The sequence below is a fragment of the Heteronotia binoei genome, chromosome 4, assembly GCF_032191835.1.
Source record: "Heteronotia binoei isolate CCM8104 ecotype False Entrance Well chromosome 4, APGP_CSIRO_Hbin_v1, whole genome shotgun sequence".
Lineage (NCBI taxonomy): Eukaryota > Metazoa > Chordata > Lepidosauria > Squamata > Gekkonidae > Heteronotia > Heteronotia binoei.
Genome location: NC_083226.1, coordinates 19,945,023 through 19,971,902, shown reverse-complemented (window position 1 = coordinate 19,971,902; position 26,880 = coordinate 19,945,023). Strand labels below are relative to the sequence as shown.

Below are 26,880 nucleotides of genomic sequence, written 5' to 3'. Positions count from 1 at the left end.
AGACTGGGCTAGAAACTTTTCCCCTGCTGTGGTAATGTTCTACTTACAGGGAGGAGAGAAACCAAAAACATGGGGGAGCATTCTCTCTCTCTCCTCGCCAACGGCGGTCTGTAACGATTCATTCTAGATTTTTATGTGCTGAGTTCCGTTACATGAAAAGATTCAGCCAAAAGAGTAGCTGAAGAAGTGAGCAGCGACTCACGAAAGCTCATACTCTGCTACAAATTTTGGTAGTCTTTAAACACAGGTGTATCAAATATATGATCCGTGGGCTGGAAACAGCCCATCTACGGCTCTTATCCAGCCTGCGAGCAACTAGTCATTATGTTTATTGCCAGATGACAGAGGCTATGCATTATGCCTCTGTATACTGCCCCTGTTCTAATGAGTAATGGGCAGTGGAAATGGGAGGGCGAGGCATCAGGGGGATACTTTAAGGAAATACTGGAAGAGTGTTAATGTTTTAAGCATGTTTGTATTTTGAGTAAAAAATAAGATTGTGAATTGGGTTTGCCTGTGCCCTTTATAATGTTTCTATCTCCTGTACCAATTTGGTGTAGTGGTGAAATGCGCAGACTCTTATCTGGGAGAACTGGGTTTGATTCCCCACTCCGCCACCTGCAGCTGCTGGAATAGCCTTGGGTTAACCATAGTTCCCACAGAGTTCTCCTTGAAACAGCAGCTTCTGGGAGAGCTCTCTCAGCCCCACCTGCCTCACAGGGTGTTTGTTGTGGGGGAGGAGGGTAAAGGGGATTCTAGGCTGCTCAGAGATGCTGAGATTCAGAGAAGAAGATGAAGATAGAAGAAGATATTGGATTTATATCCCGCCCTCCACTCCGAAGAGTCTCAGAGCGGCTCCCAATCTCCTTTACCTTCCTCCCCCACAACAGTCACCCTGTGAGGTGGGTGGGGCTGGAGAGGGCTCTCACAGCAGCTGCCCTTTCAAGGACAAATCTTGAGATAGCTATGGCTGACCCAAGGCCATGCTAGCAGGTGCAAGTGGAGGAGTGGGGAATCAAACCCGGTTCTCCCAGATAGGAGTCCGCACACTTAACCACTACACCAAACCGGCTCTCCTCCACCAAACCGGCTCTTGGATACAAATCCAATCTTCTTCTTACATTTTATGGCAAATAAGGCCCAGCTGAAAAAGTGGCATTGATGTCAGATCTGGCCCTCTAAGAAATGAGTTCAATGCTTCTGCTTTGAGGTGCTACTAAACCCTTACTCTTCTCTACAGCTACAGACAGACTGATGCAGATACCCATTTTGATCTATAGCCAAAAGAGTGTTGTTGTTTTTTTTAAAGGGATTGGCTTTTCTGAAGAAGGATGAAAAATAGCCAAAGGCAGCTGTAGCGTTAAGAGAAGTACCAGCCCTGCTTAGCTTCTGAGATCCGATGATATCGGGCTATACCATGCCACCTTCCCTCACACTTACTTATTACATTTAATAAGTTATAATAATAATAATAATAACTTTTTATTTCTATCCCGCCCTCCCCGCCGGGGCGGCTCAGGGCGGCTCACAACATAAAATACATTATACATCCATTTACTTATAAAATCACAGTTAAAACAATTTACAAATTATTAAATTAAGTTGGAGAGCCAGTTTGGTGTAGTGGTTAAGTGTGCAGACTCTTATCTGGGAGAACCGGGTTTGATTCCCCACTCCTCCATTTGCACCTGCTGGAATGGCCTTGGGTCAGCCATAGCTCTGGCAGAGGTTGTCCTTGAAAGGGCAGCTGCTGGGAGAGCCCTCTCCAGCCCCACCCACCTCATAGGGTGTCTGTTGTGGGGGAGGAAGGTAAAGGAGATTGTGAGCCGCTCTGAGACTTTTCGGAGTGGAGGGCGGGATATAAATCCAATATCTTCTTCTTCTACATTTATACCCCACCTTTCACCCCAGTAGGACACAAAACACCTTATGTAATGTCTCCCTTTGGCTGTGGGTTCCCAGGTCAGAGTACTCACTCAAGCACCCATTCTCAGGTCAATTCAGCAGAGACAAGCTGGCTCAAAGCATCAGCTGTTTATTTGCAAGGGGACAACTCCAGCCACCAGCCACTTCAGCTAACATACAAGAGTGGAAACTGAAACAAGCGCTCCACCCAATAGGATCAAATTCATTCGCACAGATATGTTCCATTACATACATACATATATCCAATAAATATATCACACCTTGGGAGTGATCACACACACTAAATAATGCACTTTCAATGTGCTTTCCAACTGGATTTTGCCAGTTCACACAATAAAATCCAGTTTGAAAGTGAATCGGAAGTGCACTATTTAGTGCATGTGATCACAGCCCTTATGTCATTCTCCTCTCCTCAGTCTTATCTTCTCAACCACCCTGTGAGGTAGCTGAGTCTGAGAGTATGATACTATCCCAAGGTTTATCCAGCAAGCTTCTGGGGAAGAGTGGGGATTCGAACCTGGGTCTCTCGAATCTGAGCCCAAAACTGTAATCGCCATACTATGCTGCTGTAGGATCTAAGCCCATTTTGTTTCCTCAGTGTTATGATCTCTCTCTGTCTGCTGTTCTAGTCGACCACTCTCGAGTCATCCTCCAAGACAGAGATGTGAATGTACCTGGGGCGGATTACATCAATGCCAATTACATCAAGGTGAGGAGGAGGAGGAGGAGAAGGGTCCCCTGGCCAGGGGTGGAATTCTAGCAGGAGCTCCTTTGCATATTAGGCCACACACCCCTGAGGTAGCCAATCCTCCAAGAGCTTACAAGGCTCTTTTTCGTAAGCTCTTGGAGGATTGGCTACCTCAGGGGTGTGTGGCCTAATATGCAAAGGAGCTCCTGCTAGAATTCCACCCCTGCCCCTGGCACTTGTGAAGGGTGAGATGAAGAGATGGATTTGCCTCTAGCCTTTCTTATTTCCCCTGTGCGTCCCCTCACAGAACAAGCTCTTTGGCCCCGAGGAATTCAGCAAAACCTACATTGCCAGTCAAGGCTGCCTGGACTCCACCACCACCGATTTCTGGCAGATGATTTGGCAGGAGAATTCGCGCATCATCGTGATGACCACCCGGGAAGTGGAGAAAGGAAGGGTAAAGAGGGCCAAGGAGGGCCCATGACTCTGTAGCGCTAAACCTCACCCCACGGCCCCCTACCCTGCGTCCCCACCTGCTTTATTTTTCATTAGCACAGAGACATTTTGAATCTGACAAAGAGTAACTCCTAATGGAAGAATGTTGATCTCTGATGCTGCAACTACAACTGTCAATACAACAATTGTAAAAGCTGGAGAGTGTCTCAATATAAATTTGAAGGAAATACTGCCATGCTGGGCATTCCATTATTAAATTCAAGGCTTTACCTAGTGTACCGCAGCCTGAAGAAGGCAAATGAAATGGAGAGTTACCTAGGCAATGGGTTGTGGCTGCTGTTGCTGAAACATTGTAATTTTGCCAATGTTGTTAAAATCTGGCATCTAGTGTGTCCTGTTTTTCTGTCAATAATATTGATAATAAGTTGTTTCAAAATATAGAGTAGCAAGCTAAGACTTGTATCAACAGTTGTTACTTTTATACAGTTTTTTTCCTTTTGTTACAACCTCCAGGTACTGGCTGGAAATCTCCTGCTATTACAATTGATCTCCAGGCGATAGGTATCAGCAGGGGGTGGAACTCTAGCAGGAGCTCCTTTGCGTATTAGGCCACACACCCCTGATGTAGCCAATCCTCCAAGAGCTTGCAAAAAAAGAGCCTTGTAAGCTCTTAGAGGATTGGCTACATCAGGGGGTGTGGCCTAATATTCAAAGGAGCTCCTGCTAGAATTCCACCCCTGGGTATCAGTTCACCTGGAGAAAATGGCTGCTTTGAAAGCTTACCCCAATGAAGTCCCTCCCTCCCCCAAACCAAGCCCTTCTCAGGCTCCACCCCTGCCCCCCAATCTCCAGGTGTTTCTCAACCCAGAGCTGGCAACTCTAAACATGATGTATTTTAAAAAGCTTATACCCAACACGAACTCATTTGCATATTAGGCCACACCCCTGACATCACCATTGTTTCACACAGGAACTCATTTGCATATTAGGCTGCACACCCCCGACGCCAAGCCAGCAGGAACTGTGTCCCTGCTAAAAAAAGCCCTGATTATACCTTAAATAAAACTCTGCTGGTCTTCAAAGTGCTATTGGACACAAAACTTTGTTCTATTGTTAACAGCCTCCCTCAGGCGTTGCAAACTTTCCTTGAAATGAATCCAGTGTTTCACTTGCAACAGAATCTGCAAATTCGCTTCCTGTTTTTCTGTCAGTTAAGGTGGCAAGGTTTAACCTACTTCTTTTGGTCCCTGACAAACCTGTCCCATTTTTCTCCAAACAGAACAAGTGCGTCCCCTATTGGCCAGAGGTGAGAAGCAGGAAAGAGTACGGGCCCTATGTAGTAGAGAACACCGGGGAACACGACGCCCTGGAGTACAAACTCCGGCACCTCCGTCTTTCGCCCATCAGAAACGTGAGTAGAGGCAGGCCTGGTTGTGAACGTTGCCTTGCCAGTATGGTTGCCAAGTCCAATTCAAGAAATATCTGGGGACTTTGGGGGTGGAGCCAGGAGACATTGGGGGCGGAGCCAGGAGCAAGAGTGTGACAAGCGTAATTGAACTCCAAGGGAGTTCTGGCCAGCACTTTTAAAGGGACAGCACACCTTTTTAAATGCCTTCCTTCCACAGGAAATAATGGATAGGGGCACCTTTTTGGGGGCTCATAGAATTGGACCCCCTGGTCCAATCGTTTTGAAACTTGGGGGGTATTTTGGTGAGAGGCACTAGATACTATACTGAAATTTTGGTGCTTCTACCTCAAACAACAGCCCCCCCAGAGCGCCCTGATACCTCCAGATCAATTCCCCATTATACCCTATGAGAATCGATATCCACATAGGGAATAATGAAGTGCCCAGCAGACATTTTCTCCCCCCCCCTTTTCTGGTGACTCTGAAGCGAGGGATTGGCCTCTCTACTCACGAGTTGATGGCAACTTCTTCAAAGTAACACAGACACACCATCCCAAGAGGAAACCTTTCCAATCGGAGACTGAAGCTTCTGGAGGTGGAAAGTCACATGGTGGCTGTGGGGGCGGGGCTTCCCCCACTCCTCGCTGGCCAGCTGACTGGAGGCGGGAAGGAGCCTGGGAAAGTGGAAGAACCCCCCCTGGGACCTGGGGATTGGCAAGCCTACTTGCCAGGAATCCCCGTGAGGGATTTTGGAACGTGAGGGGAAGGGGACAAGGGCAAATACCAGTTTGGGGAAATATCCACCTGGGGGGCTTTTGGGGGGTTTGTGAGGGACACAAACCCTTCCTCAATCTGCTGGAAGCGGAATTGAAACTGGCATTCCTCAGGGCACTTGATTTATTTATTTATTTACCTTTGATTTATATCTCACCCATTCCAAAACGGACTCCGGGCGGCTAATTATATACTGTTATATTTCCCATGAAATACATATTCCTCATAAAAATGGTCATATTTCTCATAAAAATCTAACAAAGTCCTTCCCCATGGGCAGGGTCTTATATGTTCACTCAGCAGTAAATCCTTTTCAGCAAAAGCTCTCCTTCTCTCTGCCGCTCCCCTTTCGGTTCCTTTGTTTTCAGGCCTTATTAAATGGTTCCTTTCCACTCTGCGATCAGATTCAGGACAGACAAAGGGAAGAGTTTCTCCAATCGAAGAGTAAAAACTGCCTTGTGGAATTCACTGCCACCATGAGATGTAATATTGGCCGTCAGTATGGCTGGCTTTTAAAAGATTTAGATCAGGGGTGTCAAATTCAGTTGTTATGAGGGCTGGATCTGACACAAATGAGACCTTGTCAGGCCGGGTCATATATGTCATATAATGCAATACCAGGTAGCGGAGACATACATTTTATAAAGGACAAAGACAAACACAAAGATTAAAAAAAAAACCTTTCAATAAAACATGCTTAAAAGATTAGCACTCTTGCAATATTTTATTTAACAGTCTCTGATGACTGAAGGAAGCAAGAGAGAGGGTGAAGGAAGCAGACTTCCTTGCGGGCCTGATAGGAACCTTCCAGGGGGCCTGGGTCACGTGTTTGACACCCCTGATTTAGACAGATTCATGGAGGACACTAAAGAGAACTTCCCTGTTCAGATTCAGAAGCAGTAACCCTCTGAATCCCAGTAGCCAGGCCTCAGATTCAGCAGCAGCTCACAGGAGCACAGCTCCTGAACCTTTCCAAGGGTCCCTCCTCCCCACCTTCCTTGTCCATTGAAGATGCAGCTGCATAACAATCCCTGGATTTGGAGAGTGGGCAGGCAGCCAGCCACCAGGGGCTTTGCCACACCCCAGCAGCCCTCATTAACCCCTGGAGAAGCCCACACCACCCTTTCTTCACTTCTTATGTGATTTTGGGTGGTGGGTGGCTTGCTGGACTTTTGATGGGGGAGGGCAGCCCAGGAGAGCCCCAGGTGAGCAAAGCTTGCTTGGCTGGCTGGATCTCTAGCCAGCCCAAGCAGGCCTCACTCACCCGGGGCTCTCCTTTCTTGCATCGGGTTGCTTTTGACTGGTGGAAAGTGCTAATGAGTTATGCTAATGAGCTGCACCATCTATTTTTCTACAAAAGGACCCCTGCCAGTAGCCACAGGTATTCTGCAGTCTTCAGTGTTTGGGCTGCTTGAGAAGGAATTTGGCTGGATGGGTCAGAGACTGGAGGCACCCAGAATCAATTATGACTTTTGGGTTCTTGAGTCCAAAAATCCATACAGCACCCTCTCCTCCCATTCAGGAACATGGAGCACAATCCGGTGGGGGTGGCATAAGAGTTCCTGTGCTGCCTCCAGGAGTTTTTTTGTAGCAGGAACTCCTTTGCATATTAGGCCACACCCCCAGTCCAGTGTTGGACTGGTCCAACATGGCTTCTCTTATGTTTTTCCTCAGTGGGACCCAAAAGTTGCTTAGAACATTCTTTTCTCCTTCATGTTATCCCCACCACAACCCTGTGAGGTAGGTTAGGCTGAGACCATGTGATGACCCAAGGTCACCTAGCGAGCTTCCATGACAGAGTGGGGATTCGAACCCAGGTCTCTCCCAGATCCTAATCCGACACTCTGACCTCTATGCTACATTGGCTCAGGCAGTGCTTTTCATTTGATTGAGGATACCAACTGGTTTGCCCTCACCTATAGACGTCCCATCCATCAACCCCTCATTCTCTGAGACTTAGGGTAGTGTTTTTCTGTTGACTGTTGGCATGAGGGGGACAGCCAGGGGACGAGAGACAGAGGAAGGGCAACAGACTGCTGGATCAGGTTGTGTTGTGGTCCCTCTCTAGGGCGAGGCTGTGCGAGACATCTGGCATTACCAGTACCTGAGCTGGCCTGACCACGGAGTTCCCAGCGAGCCCGGCGGTGTCCTGGGCTTCCTTGACCAAGTCAATCAGAAACAGGACAGCGTTCCCGGAGCTGGACCTATTGTGGTGCACTGCAGGTGAGTGAACACACCTGAAACTGAATCAGGCCATAAGTTCCCTCAGGGTCAGTAGTGTCTCCTCTGACCAACAGCTGCTCTCCAGGGTCTCAGTCACAGGCCTTTCCCATCACCTATTACTGGATCATTTTTTAACTGGAGGTGCTGGGGCTTGAACCTAGGACCTTCTGAGTACCAAGCAGATGCTTTACTAAGGAGCCACAGCCTCTGTTCACTTGATACCCATTCTGTGCCTTTTAAGGGAAAAGACTTGTATTTTTTTGCACACAGTGCATGGTTACTTTATGGAATTCACTCCCACCAGATCGTGGTATCCAGTGTTCCATCTAAGCTGAGTTAGTGTGACCTAACTGAATTTTTTAGTCCCTGGCTCACACATTTTTGTCTTAGCGCAGGAAAAATGGCCCCAGAGCACACTAATTTATGCAGTAGCTCACAACTTTAATGCCAGGAGCTCACAAAGTAGAATTTTCGTTCACAAGACTCCACAGCTTAGAGAGATCATTGATCGTAGCCATGCTCTTTTTTTTAAGGGCATTAATGGAGAACAAGGCCTGTGATCGTTCTCATACATTTTTATCCCACCATTTTTCCAGGGTTGTCAGTATAGATCCAACGTTCTCTCTTCCCTGTTAAATTCTCACAACAACCTTGTGAGGTAGCAGCTGCCTTAAAATGTGATTTTGTGATTTTTTTTCAAATGTATTTTTATGGCTGTTGCTTTGCTCACATCGTAAGCCGCCTTGAGTTCTGTCAGGCAGAAAGGCAGCTAATCAACGTTTTAAAATAAATAAATAAATATAAAAGGTAGGTCTGCTACCCAGAGAGCTTCCTGATAGTGTCAGGATTTGAACCTGGGTCTCTTGTCTGAGACTCTGTACAGACGCCATATCTTAGTTCTATCCTGCTTTGGGGACCTGAAGCAGTTTATATTGTTCCCTTCTCCTCAGTTTTATCTTCACAACAATCCTGTGAAGTGGTTAGGCTAAGGGTGTGTGATTGGCCCAAGGTTTACCCAGTGAGCTTCCGTAGCAGAGCAGGGATTTGACCCTGTGCAGAGTGTTAAAGCTGCAGTACTGCAGTCCTAAGCTCTGCTCACGACCTGAGTTCGATCCCCGGTGGAAGCTGGGTTTTCAGGTAGCCGGCTCCAGGTTGACTCAGCCTTCCATCCTTCTGAGGTCGGTAAAAGGAGTCCCCAGCTTGCTGGGGGGAAAGTGTAGATGACTGGGGAAGGCAAGGGCAAACCACCCCGTAAAAAGTCTGCCATGAAAACGTTGTGAAAGCAACATCACCCCAGAGTTGGAAACGACTGGTGCTTGCACACGGGATCTTTCCTTTTCCTTTCCTCTCTGATCCTAGTCTTACATTTTACCCACATTAACATTCGGTGGAACTTCCATGTGCAGCAGCAGTTATACTTTTGAATACGAAATTCTTTTTGGGGAGGGTATTTTTTTTATTTTTATGCATTTGTGAGTGTGTGAGAGCATCTGGAAGTGACCTTTGGTGTGTGTGAGCATCTGGAAGTGACCTTTGGTGTGTGTGAGCATCTGGAAGTGACCTTTGGTGACTGATGGTTCCCTGGGGGCCTGGAGGATATTTAGAGAGTTGGCTGAATAGAGCCTGCCCCTGCCCTCCTGACTGCTGGTATTCCATAGAGGTCTCCCGTCCAACTACTTGCCGGAATCGACCCTGCTTAGCTTCCAAGATCTGACAAGACTGGTCTTACCTGGGCTGTCCAGGTCAGGACAAATACCAAATTCTTGAGATGACCCATCGCCAAAGGCTGCCATCCCTTTCACATCCTGCTTGTCCTTTCCCAGAGGCATTTAGTCAGCCTCCACAGAAAAGCAGAGCCCTAGATTAGGTAGACCTCAGAGTGCTCCAGGAGGACAGTTCTTACCACACAGAATCCCCCATCATGTTCATAACCTCCGTTTGTCACTCTCCTCGCAGTGCTGGGATAGGCCGCACCGGGACCATCATTGTCATCGATATGGTCATGGATATGATCTCCGCAAAAGGTGAGGTAATCGCTGTCCTGTTCCGCTTCTCAGGGTCGGTTCTGCGCCTCAACTGTATGAGGCAGGCTGTAGACGAGAACAAGAACAGCCAAACAGCCTCTCCGTAAAGTCAGTGGGGGTTCAAACCTGGGTTTCCCAGATCCTAAACCGTTGCTTCAACTACTAAACCACACTGGCTTTATCCAGAAATTAGGCCACACCTCCCCGATGTAGCCAATCCTCCTGGAGCTTACAGTAAGCCCTGTACGAAGAGCCCTGTAAGCTCTTGGAGGATTGGCTACATCAGGGGTGTGCGGCCTAATATGCAAAGGAGTTCCTGATACAAAAAGGCCCTGATCTTAAGTGTGGGTTTCTGTCTTATAAAGCCGCTTCTATATCGTCTGCCTCTAGCCTGAAGACCGTTTTAGCCTTTTTAAACTGTCGTAGGAAATTTTTTTATGCCTTGGTTTGTTTTTCTGTCTTCTTTTTGATTGATTGCTCATTATCGGTCATTCTTATGCTTTAAGTTGTTTGATCTTGCAAGCCACCCCTGGTAGGCATCTGGTGGGGCAGCATTTGCGTTTTCTAATCAATTAATAATTAATTAATAAAGCACCTGCCCAAGGTTGGAATCAAATCCATGCCCCATCGTGCTCACTTCTCAGTAAGCGTGCATTGGATTAGACAGCACATTCTTTGTCTTCGAAATCACTGGGACTTTAGATAGACCAGGGGTGGCCAAACTTGCTTAACATAAGAGCCGCATAGAATAAATGTCAGATGTTGAAGAGCCACAAGACATGGACTTCAGATGTCGGAGAGCTGCAAGACAGGAAGGAAGGGAGAGAGGGAGGGAGGGAGGAAAATAGATGGGGAGAGAGAGGTGGAAAGAAAACAACTTTAAATGAATTCTCCAAGCCTCCAGCTGGCTTGGCTTGGAGAAGTGATTTAAGGAGACAAATGCCTTCTTCTCCAAGCCAGCTGATGGGACAGTGGGGGCCTCAAGACCCACACAACATGTGTGAAAGAGCCACATGTGGCTCCCGAGCCACAGTTTGGCCACCCCTGAGATCAGGGGTCCTCGAACTACGGCCCGCGGGCCAGATGCGGCCCGCTGAGGATGTTTATGCGGCCCGCCGGGTTATGGCAAAATCAGACCGGAAGTGACGTTCGACCTAAACTCGTGTTAGCAACGCACACTTCCGGCACTGGGCTGAGGCGGCGGAATCAGAGTGTGAGGTGATACCGAGGTGAGGTGAGTTCCCAGGCCGGGGTGTGTGGTGTGGGGAAGGGAGAGAGATGCAGAAGACGGAGAACTGACGGCCCGCGGCCTTGTACAGTAACGGCAGTCCGGCCCTCCAACAGTCTGAGGGACAGTGAACTGGCCCCCTATTTAAAAAGTCTGAGGACGCCTGCCTGAGATAGACCATGCACTGTTTCAGGTTTATTACAGAATATTTTATTTTGGAACGTGATGCGCTGTTCTATAATTAATATTTTGTAAGCCGCCTTGGGTGCCGTGTGGCAGAAAGATCCAGGTGGGTAGCCACGTTGGTCTGAAGGAAGAGAATAAAGTTAGAATTCAGAGGCACCTTGAAGACCAACAAAGTTTTATTCCAGGTATGAGGTTTCGTGTGAAAGCACACTCTCTCCCATTGCATTTTATCTGAAGAAGTGCGTGTGCACACAAGAGCTCATACCTTGGATTCTTTGCTGGCTTTAAAGCTGCCACTGGACTCTTAACTGTATTCATGCAGCAGAAAGACAGCCTAGAAACTCTAAAATAAATACCCAAGTTAGGCTGCTATAGGGAGCCCCGTGGCTCAGAGCGGTAAGCTGCAGTACTGCGGTCCAAGCTCTGCTCACGACCTGAGTTCGATCCTGGCAGAAGTTGGGTTTTCAGGTAGCCGGCTCGAGGTTGACTCAGCCTTCCATCCTTCCGAGGTCAGTAAAATGAGTCCCCAGCTTGCTGGGGGGAAAGCGTAGAGGACTGGGAAGGGCAATGGCAAACCACCCTGTAAAAAGTCTGCCATGAAAACGTTGTGAAAGCAACGTCACCCTGTGGGTCGATATCGACTCGGTGCTGCGATCCTGTGCCTGCTTTTCCAGAGATTAAACCACATTGTACTGGGTGGCCCTTACTTCCAAGCAGGGGTGGAATTCTGCCAGGAGCTCCTTTGCATATTAGGCCACACACCCCTGACGTAGCCAATCCTCTAAGAGCAGCAGGAGCTCCTTTGCATATTAGGCCACACGTCCCTGACATAGCCAATCCTCTAAGAGCAGCAGGAGCTCCTTTGCATATTAGGCCACACACCCCTGACGTAGCCAATCTTCCAAGAGCTTGGAATTCTAGCAGGGGCTCCTTTGCATATTAGGCCACACACCCCTGATGTAGCCAATCCTCTAAGAGCAGCAGGAGCTCCTTTGCATATTAGGCCACACACCCCTGACGTAGCCAATCCTCTAAGAGCAGCAGGAGCTCCTTTGCATATTAGGCCACACACCCCTGACGTAGCCAATCCTCTAAGAGCAGCAGGAGCTCCTTTGCATATTAGGCCACACACCCCTGACGTAGCCAATCCTCTAAGAGCAGCAGGAGCTCCTTTGCATATTAGGCCACACACCCCTGACATAGCCAATCCTCTAAGAGCAGCAGGAGCTCCTTTGCATATTAGGCCACACACCCCTGATGTAGTCAGTCCTCCAAGAGCTTACATGAGGGGTGTGTGGCCTAATATGCAAAGAAGATCCTACTAGAATTCCACCCCTGCTTCCAAGTAAACACACACAGGTTTGCCCTACATGGCAGCAACCCTATGCAGGCTTACTTTGGAAGAATCTGAATAGCGCCTATGTCTGAGTAAGCACTCATTCGGAACATCAGTCAACCTGCCCTTGTCATCACTCTCCTCCCCCTTTTCTATTCCATCCCCAGGCTTGGACTGCGACATCGATATCCCGAAGGCCATCCAGATGGTGCGGGCCCAGCGCTCCGGCATGGTGCAGACAGAGGCCCAGTACAAGTTCATCTACATGGCCATCAGCCAGTTCATCGAGACCACCAAGAAGAAGCTGGACATCATGCAGGTCTGGGAGAGGAAGGGCGACCCCACACACCAGTATTCGGCCCTGGTAGCATGGCGGTCTTCTTGTGGGCGTGCTGCCCTAGGGACAGGTTCCTGGGAGGAGGAGGAGGCAGCAGCTGAACCACATTCCAATTCTGGCAGTACTCCTGGAGATGTCACTTTCCTGCATATCTTGAATCCGACATCTAGTCAGCAGGCTGCACAACATGCACCATTCACCTGCAGTGGAGGGAAAGATACTCAGAAGTGTAGCTCAGAACATAAAATCCCAGCCCAACCTCAAAGCAGCCCCAGATACATCTGCTGAGGAAGTGAGCAATCTTCTTGCCCCTAGTTTGACCAGGGCTTTTTTTTTTTGTAACAGGAACTCCTTTGCATATTAGGCCACACATCCCTGATGTAGCCAATCCTCTTGGAGCTTACAGGGCTCTTCTTGCAGGGCCTACTGTAAGTTCCAGGAGGATTGGCTACATCGGGGGGTGTGTGGCCTGATATGCAAAGGAGTTCCTGCTGCAAAAAAAGCCCTGGGCGTGGTTACTGCAGGCTCTGTCTGGCGTCAACCCATAGACCTGTCAGCCTGTGACCCGGAAGCAACAGGAAGCTCCCGTCTTGGATTTCCTTCAGGGCAGCAGGCCTCATGGGCAGGAGAAAGGGACCAGTTTGTTCCATCTCTCTCTGCTTGCTGCCTCCCCCTCGGCCACATCTGCAGTTCCACTCACACGTCTACGCTTCCTGTCTAAAATGGGGCCTCTTGGCTTACACGGTGGCACCGTGCGGTCCACAGGGACACAGCCCTATTCTGGCACTATGTCTGTACAATCCCCTCCTTTCTTTTTCCATTGCTGCAGAGTCAGAAAGGAAGGCTGACCGAGTCTGAATATGGGAATATCACCTACCCCCTTGCCCAGAAGGCTTCCCACACAAAAGCATCGCGGACATCCTCCAAGTAAGTACGGTAGGAAGGCAATGGGGGCATATATCGATCACATGCAAGATCACATGCTATGTATCAATCACACGCAAGAAACAAAGATGACGACAACATGGCACAACTGTGTGTGGCAGGGCCAGTTCTCCGAATGAGGAGGCCGCCAATATGCCTCAGGGGCCCGCCCAGCACGCTCCCAGTCATTGGCCTCGTGGAAGATGACTGGCGTCCCTGCCTGCCTATGTGGGCTGAGACACACCTCTGTGGCTGCAAGTGGGTTCTGAAGATCTCCCACTATTACAACTTTTCTCCAGACCAGGGCTTTTTTTTTTGTAACAGGGCTTCATTTGCATATTAGGCCACACACCCCTGATGTAGCCAATCCTCCTGGAGCTTACAGTAAACCCTGTAAGCTCTTGGATGATTGGCTACATCAGGGGTGTGGCCTAATCAAAGGAGTTCCTGCTACAATAAAAGTCCCGCTCCAGCCAATGGAGATCAGTTCCCCTGGGGTGGACTCTACAGCACTGTATTCTGCTGAGGTCCCTCCCCTTCCTGGATCTGCCCCCCAAATCTCCAGGTATTTCCCAACCCAGAGCTGGCAACCCTAGCTGTGTGACTGAGGCTGGGCTCGGACCTGGACTGTGGGCAGTGCACGACCACGAGGAGACGACTGTACTGTCTTAAGGTGGCAGAAAACCCCTTAACCGACCTTGCTTTTTGGCATGTTGTAGAGAGCGCCGCATTGGCTAGCGTCCATTACGTCTTAACATCACCAGGCTCCAGGTGGGGGTGGAGATCGCCTGGGTTTACAACTGATCTCCAGACAATAGAGATCAGTTCCCCTGGAGAAAAGGGCTGCTTGGATCTATTATACCTTGCTGAGGCCCCTCCCATCTCCAAACCTAGCCCTCCCCAGGCTCTACCCCCAAACCTCACCCTTCTTTTTCTCTTTTCACCCCCCCCCCCAACAGGCACAAGGAGGAGCCGTCCCTCTACGAGAACCTCGAGAACGCCAAAGGCAAGAAGGAGGGGAGAGAGCACAGGCAGTTTTTCTTAGGGAAGGAGAAGAAACTGAAGGGCTCTCTGAAGAAAAAATAACCCCTCGCTCAGCATCCCAGCAGGGCAGCCCAGTTCACCAGCTACTTTTAGAGCAGGCTTGGAGTGGCCCCTCGTTCTTTGCTCAGACTTTACCCCAGAGGTTTTCTGAACCATGGAGCGCCACAAGGCACAGAGGTGGAGAATCCAAACAGCATACCTGGCTGCCTTCATTCAGACAGGGCTTTGCTCAGGAGGACGTCTTACCAGTGGATTGTGCTCTGTGGATCAGATCTGCAAAGGTTCAAGCTGCCTTTCTCTTGCAGGCTCCAGGCCTGGTTTCCTGGCCTACATTTCAATGTCACAGGTCTTCTCTCACTCACACGCCACATGTGCCTTATTCCTGGCTTTCTACTGGCGTCTCTGCTCGGGCTTCGGCAGTGGTGGTGGAGGCAGACTCCAGCATGCTGATCCCCAGTACATGCACACGCTGTGGTAGTCAACCGCACAGACATGCTGGCCTCTTCCTCCTCCCTTCACCTTCTTGGGTTCCTTCGGGTCTCAGGAAATCCATGACTGCTTTGCAGCCTTCACTTTGAAAGGCAGCTGTCTCCCAGCTGCTAAACCTCCTGTTTCCACCCTGCTCTAAGCCTCCCAGGTCTTTTGTTCCTCGTGGGCAGTGTTCCCTCTAAGCTGAGTTAATGTGAGCTAGCTCAGAGTTGTTTAGCCTCTGGCTCACACATTTTTGTCTTAGCTCAGGAACATATGAAGCTGCCTCATACTGAATCAGACCCTCGGTCCATCCAAGTCACTTTTGTCTACTCAGATTGGCAACGGCTCTCCAGGGTCTCAAGCTGAGGTTTTTCACGCCTATTTGCCTGGACCCTTTTTGATTGGGGATGCTGGGGATTGAACTTGGGACCTTCTGCTTACCAAGCAGATGCTCTGCCACTGAGCCACCGTCCCAGAGCAAGCTGATTGCTGCTGTTGCTCACAAATTTAATGCCAGTAGCTCACAAAGTAGAATTTTTGCTCACAAGACTCCACAGCTTAGAGGGACTATTGCTTGTGAGTTGTGTCTAGCTCTTATTGAACCAAGTGGGCTGACCAAATAGATTTTTTGCTGTTTCCTCCCCATGGCACTGTTAGATAATTTTAGACTCTAGACTTAAAAGCCATAGGGTCCCCAGCTTTTTGAAGCCTACAGGCACTGTGGAATTCTGATTCTTGGTAGTGAACGTAAGAACATAAGAGAAGCCATGTTGGATCAAGCCAGTGGCCCATCCAGTCCAACACTCTGTGTCACACAGTGGCCAAAAGAACAAACAAACCAGGTGCCATCAGGAGGTTCACTGGTGGGGCTAGGACACTAGAAACCCTCCCGCTGTTGCCCCCCCCCCCAAGGACCAAGAATACAGAGCGTCACTTGCCCCAGACAGAGAGTTCTATCTATACCTTATGGCTAATAGCCACTGATAGACCTCTGCTCCATATGTTTATCCAATCCCCTCTTAAAGCCATCTATGCACATAGCTGCCACCACCTCCTGTGGCAGCGGGCTCAACTGCAAAATGGCTGTTGCAGGAGGTGGAGCCAAGCATCAAACGTCTGCTGCAAGAGAGCCAGTATGGTGTAGTGGTTAAGAGCAACAGACTCTAATCTGGAGAACCGAGTTCGATTCCGCACTCCTCTGCATGCAGCCAACGGGGTGACTTTGGGTCAGTCACGCTCTTCCAGAGCTCTCTCAGCCCCCAAAACAAGTCTAGCTCGCCACCTAGTGGTGCGTAACGCTAAAAGAGCTAGAACTTCTGGCAGCCAGGCAATATTAGGCTCTCCTACACACAATGCCATATGACAATTATTAATTGTCTGCCGCAGGAGGTGGACACCCCACGGTCAATCCAGCTTCGGTCCGTGCTCCATCAGTAGTTCCTGGCCATCCTCTCCAATCCCACCTCTGCTTAATTGCCAGATTTTCCTGCTGCACTCTGTAAATAATGGATCCTTCTCCAAATAGAACGAATTGTTTTTCTTTACTTTGTAAATAAATTAGATTTTTTTTTTTGTTCGAGTAAAAAATTGTGTCGCTTCACTATTGGTTTTCAAGCGGTGGGGCTTGTGGGGAGGGAGCTGAAGAGACGTGTGGGGTGCCAGGGCTTGTGGGGTGACTGCTGAAAGGTAGTCGAGAAGAAATTTGGATTGCCGATATCTCTGGCTTTGGGTTGTGGACCCTGCATTTCAGTGGGGAGCCAAGCCACCATTTCCCTGTAACAGTGCCTGCCCCTGCAGAGGGTACAAGCAATGCGTTTGCCTACAAGCAGGCTACTGTGGCTGTTGCGTGCGGGAGAGAGGGTGCCTTGGTCTTTCCCCCCCAGCTTGACTTTGGAAGAGTCAAGCAACAGATCTGACCCACTCCCCTGCAGGTGTATTGTTGTGCCTGACTGTTGTTTCTTCCTCCCTCATTTTTTTTTAAAGCAAATCCCCTTCTGAGGGTGGAAGGAACCTAACACACCAATGCGACCCCCGTTATGCAGCCCCTGCCTTCCTGAACATACAAGCAAATCTTTGCCCATGCAAAGGGGGGGAGGTAGTGGTTTATATATCAATCAGAAGTTCCCCTGTAAGCCCCTGATGATGCCATGATAGGCAGAAAGTATTGGTTAACTGACAGGGGTGGCCAAACTTGTTCGATGTAAGAGCCACGTAGAATAAATGTCAGATGTTTGAGAGCTGTAAGACATGAACATCAGATGTTTGAGAGCAGGAAGTAAGGAAGGAAGAAAATAGATGGGGAGGGAGGAGGGAGGGAGAGATTGAAAAAAGTAACTTTAAATGCATTCTTCAGTCCAAGCCACTGGCCAATGGGATGGTGGGGGCTTTGAGAGCCACACAATATGTGTGAGCCACATGTGGCTCCCAAGCTGCAGTTTGGCCACCCCTGGTTAACTGGTATAGTTAGTCCAGTGCCCACTAGTTAGCAGAGTACTTTTACTAAAGTTACAAGCACAGGGGCATCTTTTCCACCAGGTTCCCCAGCTTACAATGCTACACAAAACCACTTTGCAAGTTTAAGACTAATTCTAGTACTACTAATACGAAGACCTTTGTTTCCAACAGAAATTGCTGAGAACCAAAATGGCCACTGGGCTAACACAGGCGGCTCTAGCTGCGGGGTGGGAGGTGACTCCCAGGTCCATATTTGCAGAGTCATTCTTTCTGCCCCACTGCTCAGGAAATTGAAACCAACCAGTAAAGCCCCCAGAATAAATGCTGTCAGTTCAGAAACGTTTCTGTCCTTCAAAAAGTGTTGGTTCCAAACCCCCTTTTTTTTGCCTAGGACCAGTTTTTTTTTTCTGGAAAAACAGATGCCGGAACTCTCAAGAGAGAAATGAAGGAGAAACACACAGGTTTTTCTTGAACTTTAAAATATTTTTTTGGGGGGGGGGGATTTTGTTTCCACAAAGAGGTTCTGGAGCTGCGTTCCATTGTGCTCCCCCAGAGAAAAAGCCCTAGGCTATAGCTAACCCTTAAATTTGTGACCCCCGCCTGCTCTTTCCAAGTGACCTCCTGCCCAAACCAAGCATCTCGTAACCAGTGTTCCCTCTAAGCTGAATTATAGTGAGCTAGCTCAGTTTTTTAGCCTCCAGCTCACACACTTTTGTCTTCGCTCTGGAAAGATAGCCTCAGAGCAAACTAATGTATGCAGTAGCCCCAACTTTCATGTCAGTAGCTCATGAAGTAGAATTTTCGCTCACAAGACTCCACAGCTCAGAGAGCGCATCACTCATAACTATGAGGCTTAGACTCATCTGCGCCTGGCACACACAAATCCGAAGAGACCAAGTCATGTTAGAAGAAGACGACTGCAGATTTATACCCCACCCTTCTCTCTGACTCAGAGCGGCTTACAATTTCCTATATCTTCTCCCCCCACAGCAGACACCCTGTGAGGTGGGTGGGGCTGAGAGGGCTACTCACAGCAGCTGCTCTTTCAAGGACAACTCCTACAAGAGCTATGGCTGACCCAAGGCCATTCCAGCAGGTGCAAGTGAAGGAGTGGGGAATCAAACCGGGTTCTTCCAGATAAGAGTCCACACACTTAGCCACCACACCAAACCGGCTCTCACACCAAACTGGCTCACAGTACATCTCACAACTCTCTCTAAAGGAAACCATTTTTATTTGCCTTTCAAGCTGAACAAAACTCTTTATACACCTCAATTAAAGTGGGCCAGGGAGCTTCCAAGGAACAGAAAAATTGATTTTGTTGCTGTGCCAACCTCTGACTCAGACTACAGGCTGAAGCATCATTAAAAAAAAAAACCCTCTGTGACCAGCCTGTGAGAGAATGGATCCCCCCCCCCCCCCAAGCAGTGTTTGGAAATGTTGCAAATTCACAGTTCTGCATGGGGAAGGTCTTCAGCAGTGATTCAAGATAGGCTTGGAATCCCTTCCTTACTAGTCCTTTCCGAGGGAGCAGCCTGAGCCTCATGAAATGTAGGAATAATGGGAAAGCCTTATCAGATATCTCTTGGATACCACCCCCCCCCCTTTTCCCCATCCCTCTCTGCAGTCCACTGGCCAATTGGAGAGCAGCAAAATCTCCCCCCCCCCCGCCCCCGCTTTCCAGTTATACCTAGCACGACGCTGCCCTCTTGTGAGAGATCATCATATTACACTAGGCAGAAGCGCTGAAAATGCCGCAAGTTGTCTGATCCCCTGTTCTTAGCCCAAAATCTTGAAAAATAAAACTGAAAACTGGAGAGGGTAGGGGCATAACCAATCTGAAAAAGGGAGTCTTAGCAGACAGTCCAGCAATACTGTTGAAAAGGGGCAGCTGAATCGTGAAGACAGGTTAAGACGGATAAAAGGAAGTACTTCACCCAAAGGGTGATTAACATGTGGAATTCACTGCCACAGGAGGTGGTGGCGGCCACAAGTATAGCCACCTTCAAGAGTGGTTTAGATAAAAATATGGAGCACAGGTCCATCAGTGGCTATTAGCCACAGTGTATGGAGCACAGGTCCACCAGTGGCTATTAGCCACAGTGTATGTGTGTATATAACATTTTTTGCCACTGTGTGACACAGAGTGTTGGACTTGATGGGCCGTTGGCCTGATCCAACATGGCTTCTCTTATGTTCTTATGTTCTTATGTGAATGCATAAAGGTCCTAGGGAGACAGCAATTTAACCAGACGTTTTTGAGGAAACAACCAACCTTGCACAGGGCTCTTCTTATGTAGGCCTTGGCCTCTATGCCCTCTTGCTGGCTATCCAGAGGAACTAGCTGTGAAGCAGGATGCTGGACTAGACAGACCACTGGTCTGATCCTGGTGCCCATAGTTTGCCTCTCTTCCCCCCCCCCCCCGCCTCTAACAGATGTCAGAAATTTATGTATTGTGGCACCAGATAGGTTTTACGACATTATACAATTTTTATATTGGATTGTATTTTAATATATATATTTTTGTTTGAAGCTGTTGTATGCAGCTATGGGCCCGTTCTGCAGGGAGGGCAGCATGGAACCCGAATGAATGAACACACAAACAAGGAGTCCTGTTTTCCAACACTCCCCCAACTTCCCATAGCCTCTGCACTCTCAGCTCCCCACCTGCTAGGAAGAGAGCAAGCCAGCCGTCGATGGCAGAGTAAAACCATCCCTTTCACTACCAGTGTTCCCTCTAAGGTGAGTGCGAGCTAGCTCAGTTTTTTTAGCCTCCGGCTCACACATCTTTGCCTTAGCTCTGGAGAAATGGCCCCAGAGCAAACTCATTGATGCAGTAGCCAAATTGCTCGCTCACAACTGGGATGCCAGAAGCTCACGAAGTAGAATTTTTGCTCACAAGCAGAGCTTTTTTTGTAGCAGGAACTCCTTTGCCTATTAGGCCACACCCTTCTTATGTAGCCAGTCCTCCTGGAGCTTACAGGGCTCTTCTTACAGGGCCTACTGTAAGCTCTTGGAGGATTGGCTACATCAGGGCTGTGTGGCCTAAAGGAGTTCCTGCTACAAAAAAAGCCCTGCTCACAAGACTCCACGGCTTGGAGGGAGCATTGCCCATTACCATAGCAGTCATCAGGGAAAAAGTCAATCTAGGCAACAGTGAGCATGTGTGCAGTTTTACCCCCCTTTCTCCACAGCCAGCTCTCTTTCATCTGGGCACCTTGGCAAATCTTGGTCTCTTGTCCAACTTGCTAAGAGGAAAGCCAAGAAGGCCGAGAGAGAGAAGCTCTTCCACTCACTCTGGAGACCCAAGGGCTGGCTGTGGTTCAACAGTGGGCTGGAGAGACAACCTCTGGTCATATAAAAGGTTTTCGGCAATATTATACGTGTTGTAGTTACATTAGTGTAGTGGTTAAGTGTAGTGGTAAAGTGTGCAGACTCTTATCTGGAAGAACCGGGTTTGATTCCCCACTCCTCCACTTGCAGCTGCTGGAACGGCCTCGGGTCAACCATAGCTCTGGCAGGAGTTGTCCTTGAAAGGGCAGCTGCTGTGAGAGCCCTCTCAGCCCCACCCACTTCACAGGGTGTCTGTTGTGAGGGAGAAAGTTAAAGGAGATTGTGAGCTGCTCTGAGACTCTTCGGAGTGGAGGGGGGGTTATAAATCCAATATTTTCATTTACCTCACAGGGTGTCTGTTGTGGGGGAGGAAGATAAAGAAGATTGTGAGCTGCTCTGAGACTCTTCGGAGTGGAGGGCGGGATATAAATCCAATATTTTCATTTACCTCACAGGGTGTCTGTTGTGGGGGAGGAAGGGAAAGGAGATTGTGAGCCGCTCTGAGACTCTGAGTGGAAGGCGGGAAATAAATCCAATAGCGTTGTCATCATCATCATCGTTATGGGTGCATCTGGCAGAACAGCTCCCTGGGCAGTCATGTAGCTCTTTTGATTGATGGTGATTGAAAATGTGGCACGCCCAGCACTGCCGCAGGGACCTCCTTCGACTTTCAAGTGTTTGTCATTCGGAGGCTGGGCAAAAACACTTCAACAAAAACACAGCCCCCCCCCCCAAATTGTAGCTTTAAGAAATAACTGGAGCCAAAGGTTGATGCAGTACAGTCCCAACCAATCAGGGTGCTCCATTTTGCCACCACGAATGGGCATATATATAAGATGCAATTTTTATGTTATTATATTTTATACTATTTTTAGATGAGTAGGAGAGCCAGTTTGGTGTAGTGGTTAAGTGTGCAGACTCTTATCTGGGAGAACCGGGTTCGATTCCCCACTCCTCCACTTGCACCTGCTAGCATGGCCTTGGGTCAGCCATAGCTCTGGCCGAGGTTGTCCTTGAAAGGGCAGCTGCTGTGAGAGCCCTCTCCAGCCCCACCCACCTCACAGGGTGTCTGTTGTGGGGGAGGAAGGGAAAGGAGATTGTGAGCCGCTCTGAGACTCTTCGGAGTGGAGGGCGGGATATAAATCCAATATCTTCTTCTTCTTCTAGATTGCTCTTATATGGCAAGAGTGAGAACCCTCTCAAGTCGCCTGGGTGTTTGACCATCCTGTACCTATTTGCTGAAAATTTCAGACCAAGCCGGGACTTTTATGTGAACAGAGGGCTTTAGAGCCCACGTGGAAAGCTTGTAAAGGAGCTTGGACTGGCTTCCCTCCAGATCCCTGCAGGTTCACCACCCGACCAAGCTAAACAGCCTGCCAATGCGCTTGCCACTACCACCCCCAACTCGTCTCCGGTTTGCAGGCCTGCCATATGTCACCCGGCTCCTTGTTAAACTCTCAAGGGCACTGGAAGAAAGCAGGCAGAAGCAGCAGCAGAGAGAACGTAAGCAAATTCCTGCCGGATCAATCCAGTCCACCACTCTGTGTCACATAGTGCCCCCCAAACCCCCAGGTAACATCAGGTCCACCAGTGGGGCCAGGACACGAGAAGCCCTCCCGCTGTTGCCCCTCCAAAGCACCAAGAATACAGAGCATCACTGCCCCACACAGAGTTCCAACAATACGCTGTGGTTATTAGCCACTGATGGACCTCTGCTCCATATGTTGATCCAATCCCCTCTTGAAGCTGTCCATGCTTGTAGCCGCCACCAACTCCTGTGACACTGAATTCCATGTGTTAATCACCCTTGTAGGCCTCTCTAAAACCTACAAGGCTGCTTGTAAGGCCCTCTCTAAAACCAAGCAACGATAAAACAGCTGGTAGGCACACCCCATTTTCTTCTCCCGAGATCCTTCCCATGGCCTAGTTTTTAAGGGTTGTCTTGATTTTGGGGTACAGTGAGCTAAATGTGAGCCAATTTGGAGTCCAGTAGAACCTTAAAGACCAACAAAGCTTATGAGCGGTCAGTGTGTTGTAGTAACAAAAGAGGCTAAAGCGATCTTGGGGTGTATCACAAAGGCGTAACATTCAAGATACATAGTCCCACTATAGACTGCACTGATCTGGCCGCGCCTGGAGTATTGTGTGCAGTCCTGGAGGCCTCACTTCAAGAGGGATGTGGACAGAATGGAGCAGGTGCAGAGGAGAGCGAGTGTGCAACAAGGATGATCAGAGGCATGGAGACCAAGCCCTGTGGGGGAAGGCTGGGGGACTTGGGAATACTCAGGCTGGAAGAGAGGAGGTTGTGGGGGGACATGATTGCTCTCTGTAAGTATCTGAAGGGCTGTCATTTAGAGGAGAGCAGGGAGCTGTTCCTACTGGCAGCAGCGGAGAGACTCACAATAATGGGCTTACATTAAGGGCGGGAATGTACTGGCTGGATATTAGGAAGAACTTTTTTTGCAGTGAAAGCAGTTCACCAGTGGAATCAGCCACGTGGGGAGGCGAAGAGCGCCCCCTCACTGGCAGTTTTCAAGCAACAGCTTGATAAAAACTTATCAGAGATGCTCTCGGCCAGAGTCCCCAACCTTTTTGGCACCAGGGACGGTTCTGTGGAAGACAATTTTTCCACGGACCAAGGTGGGGGGCGATGGTTTTGAGATGATACAACTGTGCACTATTTCTATTCGTTTGGTGTGGCGGTTAAGCGTGTGGACTCTTATCTGGGAGAACCAGATTTGATTCCCCACTCCTCCGCTTGCACCTGCTGGAATGGCCTTGGGTTAGCCACAGCTCTGTGGGAGTTGTCCTTGAAAGGGCAGCTTCTGGGAGAGCTCAGTTTGGTGTAGTGGTTAAGTGTGCGGACTCTTATCTGGGAGAACCGGGTTTGATTCCCCACTCCTCCACTTGCACCTGCTGGAATGGCCTTGGGTCAGCCATAGCTCTGGCAGAGTTGTCCTTGAAAGGGCAGCTGCTGTGAGAGCCCTCTCCAGCCCCATCCACCTCACAGGGTATCTGTTGTGGGGGAGGAAGGTAAAGGAGATTGTAGGCCCTTCTGAGACTCTGTCCTTGAAAGGGCAGCTGCTGTGAGAGCCCTCTCCAGCCCCACCCACCTCACAGGGTGTCTGTTGTGGGGGGGGAAGGTAAAGGAGATTGTGAGCCGCTCTGAGACTCTTCGGAGTGGAGGGCGGGATATAAATCCAATTTCTTCTTCTTCTCCTTCTTCTTCTCTCAGCCCCACCTACCTCACAGGGTGAGAGGAAGGAAGATGAAGGACATTGTGAACCACTCTGAAATTCGAAGTGAAGGGCAGGATATAAACCCAATTTTGTCATCTTCTTCTTCTTCTTACTAACAGGCCACGGATCAGTACTGGTCCATGGCCCGGGGACCCTTGCTCTAGGCTGATCCTGCATTGAGCAGGGGATCGGACTAGGAGGCCTCATGGCCCCATCCAACTCTGTGCTTCTATGCGTCAGGAGATGTGCGGCACCCTCCCTGTTAAAGACTCCCACCCCCAATCCCCATTCAACACCACACACGGCCTTGTCAGAAGTTTCGGACTGGAATTTATTTTTTTTTAGAAAGTTGTGAATCAGAGACTCTGGATAGAAACGGTGATCGCGACAGCTCTGCAGAAAACCCCGTGACCCATCGAGTCCTGAGATGTGGGCATTGGGAGAAGGGGAGGGAGGGAGGAGAGAAGAGAGATACAGGCTATTCTGTGAACCTAAGGCCTCACCCGGACCCAGCAGGAAGAGGAAAGCAAAAAAAAAAAACCCATTATCAGTCAACAGCCTGAAAAGATGGCAATTCTGCAAATCCTTCGCTGCCCACTCTTTCCCCAGCCCTTCCAGACGGAATCCAGTGCTGTCCGAGAGCAAAAAGACGCAATCTCCCTGGCCTCATCGTGAAGCTGCCTTCTCTCTAGCTGGTTCCTGCTGTCAATGGTTCTCAGAGATCAGAGCCTGGCTTGTCAGTGGTGGGCCGGGAAGGTCAAAAAGAAGTGAAGATGGGCGATGGACGGGATCCTTGCAGGCTGAAGAGAAGAGCGGGGTGGGGTCCTGGCTGAGGCTGCTCACAAAGCCCATCCCTGCCAGTTATCCAGAGGGTCCTTGAGGCGGCGGTCGGCTTTTCACTTCTTGCCTTGTTTGATCAGAAGGCTGTCGCTGTAAGAGAAACGAGGGGCGTCAGAGAGGAATTGGGGTGCGGGAACGGAAGCAGGCTGGCCCAAGAGTGGCTGAGTCAAGTGTGCAGATGGAAGACCCGGGTGCTCACGCCACCTTGCAGAAACTGCCCTTGAGCAGTGGCAAGAAAGCCTTCTCTGAGTAGGGAATGACATGAGCTAGACTCGGAGGGGACGGCAGGAGGCTGAAACGCAGCCAGAGTTACTACAGCAGGATCCTCTCGCTCAGATGGCCAGCAGTGGCCCCAGGAGCCCAGAAGAAGATTGCAGATTTATACCCCGCCCTTCTCTCTGAATCAGTATCAGAGTGGCTTACAATCTCCTTTATCTTCCTCCCCCCCCCCCACAACAGACACCCTGTGAGGTGGGTGGGGCTGAGAGAGCTTTCACAGAAGCTGCCATTTCAGGGACAGCTCTGCCAGAGCTATGGCTGACCCAAGGCCATTCCAGCAGGTGCAAGTGGAGGAGTGGGGAATCAAACCCCGTTCTCCCAGATAAGAGTCCGCGCACTTAACCACTACACCAAACTGGCTCTCTGGCCGAAGGGTGCGGCAGGCTGCTCAGCCTCCCGTAAGCCTGCAACATCCTGGCCGCCGTCTCTTGCACTCTAATCTCATTAAAATTCAAATAATGAAAACGGAAAGGGTGGGTGGGGGAGGGAGGGTGCTGCTTTTGCTAAGAGAGACACCAAGTCAATCCCTTGAACTTAAGAGACAAGCAGTTCCAAAGTCCACCTGCCTCTCCTGTGGGTGGTTTCACTGTTCCCTTGGCCCCTTTTCCCCATTCCAGCTCATTTCTTCATCTCACACTTCTCCAGCCGCGTTCTATTCTCCTTGTGGCATTTCCAGCCCTTTTCAATCCTGGGATCCTTTCCCCGAAGCTCAGTCTTTCCTCACTTTTCTAGCCTTGGCTTTCTACCCATCTTTTAATGGGTTCTTTAACTCCCCCACCCCCTCTGACTCTCTCCTCTGTTTTCTCAACGAGAGCCAGGTTGGTGTAGTGGTTAAATGACCAGACTCTTATCGGGAAGAACCGGGTTTGATTCCCCACTCCTCCACTTGCAGCTGCTGGAATGGCCTGGGGTCAGCCATAGCTCTTGCAGTTGTCCTTGAAAGGGAGAGCTCTCTCAGCCCTACCTACCTCACAGGGTGCCTGTTGTGGGAGGGGGGGGGAGATAAAGGAGATTGTGGCTGTTCTGAGACTAGGGCGGGATATAAATCCAATATCATCATCATCTTCTCAGCAGCCCCATTTGTTTCTGGCTCTTTCTGCTGCCTCTCCTCTCACTGCACGAACCCCTTTCCCCTCCGACAGCCTTCCACGGAGGCAAGACGGAATCAAAATTCAGGCCTTCCTGAGCACATATTTGGGGCCTTTTTCAGGGTGCAGCTGGCAAACCACACGCAATGGGAGTCACATGACAAGCCAGCTATCAGCCAACACAGACACTAACTGGAGGGGATGATATCCTATACTCTGAATCTCAGAGTCTCAGAGCATGGGCGGGACTTGAACTCAGCTCTTTGATTAAGCCTTGCCCAGAGAAGAATGCACCACCAAGGCAAGGCTTCACTGCCAGCTACACTCTGACTTTTCCTCCTTATAGCCGTCGCTGCCCAAGAACGTTTGCACTCCTGCTCTTCCCCTAAAGGAGGGGCCAGATCGTGAGCATCGTTCTGGGCAAAAGGGCACACAGATAAGGCTCTGCAACAGGTCTGGTAACCGATTCGCTCGGGGGCTACAAACTCCCCTTGCCAGATCTGGCCCTGCTGGAGTCGCCAGGCAAGTCACAATATTGCGGCTTTCCAAGCCGAGGGAGGAGCCGACAACGACAAAGCCCAAGAGTCTTTCATTGTCGGCCCAATTCTTGCATCGCTACGA

General features: G+C 49.6%; 2 protein-coding genes across 2 annotated transcripts in view; one reads left to right on the top strand and one right to left on the bottom strand.

The window, feature by feature from the left end:
* The window catches only part of PTPN6 (protein tyrosine phosphatase non-receptor type 6), a 62,469-nt gene extending 47,833 nt beyond the window's left edge, over positions 1–14,636 (top strand). Inside the window, exons 9-16 of the mRNA XM_060236867.1 lie at positions 2,556–2,635; positions 2,922–3,071; positions 4,350–4,481; positions 7,321–7,475; positions 9,432–9,499; positions 12,417–12,568; positions 13,416–13,513; positions 14,470–14,636. Of these exons, the coding sequence (XP_060092850.1) occupies positions 2,556–2,635; positions 2,922–3,071; positions 4,350–4,481; positions 7,321–7,475; positions 9,432–9,499; positions 12,417–12,568; positions 13,416–13,513; positions 14,470–14,596 (962 nt within the window). The 3' untranslated portion in view covers positions 14,597–14,636. The remainder of the gene's footprint in view (positions 1–2,555; positions 2,636–2,921; positions 3,072–4,349; positions 4,482–7,320; positions 7,476–9,431; positions 9,500–12,416; positions 12,569–13,415; positions 13,514–14,469) is intronic.
* Positions 1–26,880, bottom strand: part of LOC132570344 (solute carrier family 25 member 36-A-like) — a 441,151-nt gene that overhangs the window by 136,532 nt on the left and 277,739 nt on the right. The window lies entirely within an intron of this gene.